The sequence below is a fragment of the Archocentrus centrarchus genome, chromosome 16 (genome assembly GCF_007364275.1).
Source record: "Archocentrus centrarchus isolate MPI-CPG fArcCen1 chromosome 16, fArcCen1, whole genome shotgun sequence".
In the NCBI taxonomy this organism is placed as follows: domain Eukaryota; kingdom Metazoa; phylum Chordata; class Actinopteri; order Cichliformes; family Cichlidae; genus Archocentrus; species Archocentrus centrarchus.
This window is the reverse complement of record NC_044361.1, coordinates 30,681,325-30,687,552: the sequence shown is the minus strand read 5'-3', so window position 1 is coordinate 30,687,552 and position 6,228 is coordinate 30,681,325. Positions and strand designations below refer to the sequence as shown.

At 39.7% G+C, this 6,228-nt stretch overlaps 1 protein-coding gene across 1 annotated transcript; it reads left to right on the top strand.

Annotated features, from left to right (window-relative positions):
* The first annotated feature begins 1,167 nt into the window (after positions 1-1,167).
* cnr2 (cannabinoid receptor 2) lies at positions 1,168-5,321 on the top strand. The gene is made up of 3 exons (XM_030750500.1): positions 1,168-1,238; positions 3,031-3,132; positions 3,254-5,321. The coding sequence occupies exons 2-3, from the start codon at positions 3,063-3,065 to the stop codon at positions 4,339-4,341; spliced, it is 1,158 nt and encodes a 385-aa protein (XP_030606360.1). The 5' UTR covers positions 1,168-1,238; positions 3,031-3,062; the 3' UTR covers positions 4,342-5,321.
* The last annotated feature ends 907 nt before the right edge of the window (positions 5,322-6,228 follow it).

Below are 6,228 nucleotides of genomic sequence, written 5' to 3'. Positions count from 1 at the left end.
ACACAGACTACTTTTCATTGGGTCAAAGTGTCATTTTGTCAGTGTTGTCCATGAAAAGATATACTTAAATATCTGCAGAAATGTGAGGGGTGTACTCATTTTTGTGATACACTGTATGTAGAGATCTGTCAGAAATGACTGGCATAGAAGGCTTTCGAGCCAAGTGAGTCAATGCTATTACTCCGCAGAGTAACTATTTGATTAGCTCAACTTCAAAATGCTCAACTGAGCACTTGAAGTGCTGGCAAAACAGAGGGACTCACATTAGGATGAATATGATGGTGAATTATGACAAAAACCAAACAGGCTGTCAAATTTATGCAGCACCAAGATAAAGCAGATAATTAAATTGTCCACTGTAATGTACAAACACCAGAATGAAGTGTCATGGGGCAAAAGGTGGGGTACACCCTGGACAGGCTGCAGGACTAACAAGAAACACAAGGAAATATCTGCAGTTCTGTCACTTCTATAAAAAGCAACAAGGTGTTCCTCTAATCCCTCAAGCAATGTGCTATGAATATAGCATTAAGTGATCCTGCAGGGACAGGATGTGCACTGCATTTAGAAGATACTGTCTGTCAAATGAAGATGAGTGGAAGGTAATGAGAAAAAGAGGTGGAAGGAAAACAATTGCTGCTCATATAGGAATAATATAGAATAATCTGACTAGAACGGTTCATTCTTGACCTTAGGTAGCATAGTTTGTTAAAAAAATAATGTTAAATAACCTAATAACGGGACTTCTGTCCCATTATTAGGTTATTTAAGTACCATCGAAAAGCTCTCAGTGTTTGAGTAATAGCCTGCAAACCCTAATGTGGTTATGATGTATTTCCTGCTTTTTGTTTTTTAATATCAGCATGCTTTTCACACTTGATAACTTAGATCCAATCTTGCACCTAAATGCTTTCCGCCACAGAAGTGTGTGATCACTGCTGTAGATCTCTGTTTCTATGTATGAAAATATTAGGTGAAAAACATACGAGCAAAAAAAAAAAAAAAAAAAAATCTGTTGAAATTTGTTACAGAGAGTGAATAATCAATCAAAAAGTGGGCTTGGTTTTTATTTCATCTCCGACTCCCGCCCCCTCTTAGCTACCTCCTTATCTTCTCCCTTCACAGGCACACTTTCCCAGTAGTCAGGTCTGTTGGTCTGTGCTGTCATGCTGCTTCAGATCTGTGGCTGAGAGGCAGGAAATCAGATCTTTTCACAGTTTGTCAAGCAAGAAGATAAGGTGAGTTCTTAAAACCTTATTGAACATAGTAGAAAAATCCACGTATATACAGCAATAATTTTGTAATTTGCTTTGAAGTGGAAATTTGAAAGTATGAAATTGAAAGAAAAAAAAATGTTTTCTGCAGTGTTTCTAATCTAACATGTAGAGAGCTGATCTGCTACTTTTAACCTATTTTAATTATGCATCTGTTTCCTACATTAAATACAAAAAGAACGATTTCAAGTAGTGGTTTTATTTAAATTTTTTTATTTTGCCTGAAGGGTTCATAATATGTTGAAACAGGGTGGCAGGATGCAGAAGTGACTCAAGGGTTTATTGCAACACCATATTTCACTGTACGTGTTAGCCACAGTGTTGCTAAAATGGCTGTCAGTGTGCACGTTAATGATAAGATTCGGGTATCCCGCAGTGCCACTGCACTACCTGTAAGGATGACTGGTTGTCTTAACAGAGCTGTCACTCAAAATTTTCACTATAATGAATGAAAGCCTTAGGTGGTGTAATATCCACAGTACATGCACCAATATGGCCCTTCGCTGAACTGAGAATTATTTTCCCTCAAGTCAATAAGTATCTTTCTCAAGACTTATTTCCTTTCATCTCTTACATATGCATTTTTTATAGACTTCATAAGGCGTTGAAAAACAGAAACAGTGGGAACAGAATAACAATGGTATAAATGGAACAATGCCACATAACTTTATTTATATCCTTTCTTAGTGTTTATCAGCTGCTTTGCTTTAAGAACATTTTGATTATACCCTTTGTAGTCATGCTGCTACCCGCCACAAAAAAAGAAAAAAAAAAATCTTAAGCCACTCTGTGCAAACAAAAAGGCAGTCCATTCAGTTCATCACAAGATAATTTGCTTCAATCAAGTGTTTTCACATCAGCTTTCCACACATTCTTTAAATCTACTGATTGCATACAGGCAACGCACTTCACAGGGGGGGGGATTGTTTTAACTCAACTGTGACCTTCACCCATTAAATGAGTAAATACCATCCCCTCTGATTCCACAAGGGGGCAGTAACATGGGCACCTGTACAGTGAGAGCACAACCACAGCTTGGAAATATTTAACACATGCGCATACACACACACACACACAAAAACAAAGAAACAAATAAAGTAAAAGCTTTGTAACAAAGAAAATATATTTTCATAGCACAGAGTATTCCTCTAGAGGTTTAAATATTTATGAGATGTGCATATTTGTACATGACATTAATACTAAAGTTAAATGTTTCAGGGATATAGTAGCAGGATTTTCAGAGTAACAGTGAACACATCACGATGAAAAAACTGTCTTTCTCTTTTTACACAAGAAGCACAAGAATGAATCTCTTGGTATTTTAAAATAAATTCAGCCCTCAGTAAAAATCCATGTTTTATGGCTCACTTCGAACCATGTTCTACCGGGCGACTATCCCTCCAGTAACATCATCAGCTGATACTGTGATGATCTGTTTGTCTTGACCTCTAAATGACTCTCTGTCATGACTCAGAGACGCTGACATTCCCTTTAAGCTCCAGGATCAATGTTGACAACGAGATGAAACGTAATCGCATTTTCTGTTTTATTTGTTTCTCCACGGGAAATGACCTGTCTCGTCCACCTAGTGTGACAAACGTCAAGGTGAAGGATTCTTATCACATAAAGATGTGAATTAAATCTTTTTTTTAATCTTATGATCCTATATTCAGATCAAATTCTGCAGATACATTTGTGCTTCATCTATAACCAATATTTGTTACACATTTTTTTGCGCTTCATTTCCTAATTATAGAGTAGGCAGTAGACCAGAACGTTACAGCTGGAATGGCAGAGTGCACAGCTCCTACTTCTGTAGAACCTGCACAAACCAAAGGCAATGGCTCATCACCAACAGGTATGCAGCCTTCCATAAATGGTAAAATTCAGTACTGGGTTGTATGAAAAAACGACATCTGTATGTACAGTTGACTGGCCAACTAAGATTTGTCATGGTGCTGATTGTGTTTTTCTCCTAGATAATGAGTCCTTTTGGAATCTGACATGCTACATGGTCCTGTCTAAAGCAGAGGAGACAGCCATCGGCTCCATCTGTTTCCTGGCAGGCCCTATCACACTGCTGGAAAATGCTCTTGTGCTGGCGGTGATTGCCTCCACAGTCACCTTGCGAAAGCGGCCGTCCTATCTGTTCATTGGCAGCCTTGCTCTGGCTGATGTCTTTGCCAGTTGTTTCTTCACCACAAGCTTCCTACACTTTCACCTCTTTCGTCACGACGATGGCCCGACTGCCTATCTCTTCAAGTTGGGCGGTGTCACCATGGCCTTCACCAGTTCAGTGGGGAGTTTACTGCTGACTGCTCTGGACCGCTACCTTTGCATCCACCGGGCCTCCAGCTACAAGGTGCTGCTGACACGCCACAGAGCTCTGCTGAGCCTTCTGATTCTTTGGAGTGTAACCATCTTTCTCTCCTTCTTGCCTCTGATGGGCTGGAGGTGTCCCACAGGCCTTAATCCACCTTGCTCGCGCTTGTTTCCCTACATCAATAAGCACTATCTGGCCTGCTGGACCAGCTTCATCCTGGTGCTTCTGGCTCTCATTCTGGGAGCTTATTCTCTCATCCTGTGGAAGGCCCACCGCCATGTATCGTCAATGACCAGCCTCCACGGAGCAGCAGGAAAAGGTCACGCTCGCATGAGGATGGACATCCGGTTGGCTCGCACCTTTGGCCTCATTTTGCTCATACTGGTGGGCTGCTGGCTTCCTGTACTTTCTTTCATGTTAGTAGATGTCTCAGAGATCCTGACCCGTTCCCAACAGAGGGCATTTGCCTTCTGTAGCACCCTCTGTCTGGTCAACTCTGCAGTCAACCCACTGCTGTATGCCCTGCGCTGTCGAGAGCTAAGACTTGCTCTGTTGCGGCTGCTACAAAGGCTGTGTGGGAAGGGAAGATGTAAAAAATCTACAGAAGACTCAAGCAATGGACTGCCCTCTGCAGAAGACAACTGTACTGCCGTCTCTGAGGATGAGGTGCCCAAGCCCAGAACCGCTCGACTTGACTCCATTTCAGAAATGGTGAACAATCACCAGCTGAACATGAGAGAGTGAAGGAAGATGAACATTAAAATAAAAGCAATACAGTTTGTGAAAAGCTTGTTTCATGGCAGCTTTTAGCTTGTAGTGAAGAAGGGGAACGCAGTGTAAAAACAGTTCAACACCATCACTGTAGATTAGGAATAAAATCTGTCCATTAATGAAAAGGAACTTATTGCTTTTAAAACTGTAATTATAAGTAAACACCACATGTTAACAATGCTTGCAGAAACCCTGGGAATTACTATGTGACCTATGCATTACTTTAATTATAAGAGATTATTAAGTATATAGTTAAGTATTAACCTTTAATGTTATTACCAATTTATGTGGTTAACATTTGATGAGCTAGTTACACAGAGGACACAAAGAGCTTTATTTTTTCAGCATTTTGCAATAAGTGCACCAGGATGATTCGAATGAATATAAATCTCTCTGCACTCATTTAGACTAAGAAAATTGTTTAGTCTGAATGTATGTTAGCTTTATTGAAGTGAGATTATTCATTGCCATTGGCCTCTATGTCTCCAACCTCACTACTTTAGCACTCTATGAAATACTGTGTCCCGTGAACTGAACTGCTGACTTTTGGGCTCACCACACGATAGAAAAGAGGATTTGTTGTTAGCATGCTTCTTTATTTTTGAGTGTATGCCCCCTGAGAATGCAGGAACAGAGGACGCAGTGGGTCGCCTGTCCTATCTGCACATGAATGCCAGGACTCCACAAAAGCATCATGCAGAATTTCACACAATGGTCACCACATGAATCCAAGCAGCGTGCCGAGGTGAATGGAGCACATGTTAGGAAGAGACACTAGAACAGTCTTTGCAATTGTAAAAACTGGCATCTGCAGCAGAGCCCGCACTGCTGCGCTCACAGTGACACAGGGTAACAGAAATAGATCATCAGAACCACCACTTATTAATTTAAGGTCATTGGAAATGCTTTAGAACACCTGTTTCATCCATCATTTGTATTTATTAAAAGTAACACTTGCTCTATTATGACTCTCTGTTTTTTTCCAAGCACAATATACAGGTACATTTCCTCATCTGTCATTTTTAATCGTTATGCAATAATGATTGGTAATGATTCTAAGTGGCCCCGTCTTTAGGGTGACATCAGGGGAGCTTTGCTACTATAACAGACAATCTGTGAGAAATTAGTGGGCAGACACATAACTGTGTGGGAGAAGAGATAGCAGGCAGTGAACGGAAGGTATGTGGCATTTCTTACCACAGCAGCAAAAAGGGTTGCACAATTACAGTAAAAATAATAATCTTGATTATTTTGATCAGTATTGAGATTGATTACTTAGTGTGATTACCTGACTTCTGAAACACTGAAAAAGTATCTGTTCCTCCTCGCCTAGAAACGAAAGTATTTATAAAGAGCTGAATTGGTTTTACAATTCTTGGTAATCAAAATCTCTCTTTCTGTGATGTTGGCTCAGACTGAAGTAAACCCGGCCCACCTCTAGGGGAGTAAGTTTGGGGTTTTACTGATGCATGAAAGCACACAGCTGTAAAGGAAAGATAAAATGAGAACTGCAAAAAAAAAAAAAGAATGTAGAAGAATTGTTTTCTTGCTCATCTTGCTTTCATAACTGTTGGGAGCCATCACTGTAATCAAATTTAATTTTCAGTTATTTGCAAAACTCAAGCAAAAAAAGATGATCAAATTTAAAATATGCACATTTAAAATTAATAGTTCAAAATTACAGTCCTGCACTAAATTCAACAAATAAAGTTTATACTATAAAGATTTGGGGCAATTCTTTCAGAGAAGGACATGTTATACAATCAGGTGGCATTTATAAAATTTATTTTATAAAGTTTATTCTCACTGTGGTATTGTATCACTTCCTGTTTCTGTTACATAGCACAGTGGTGTTATTGT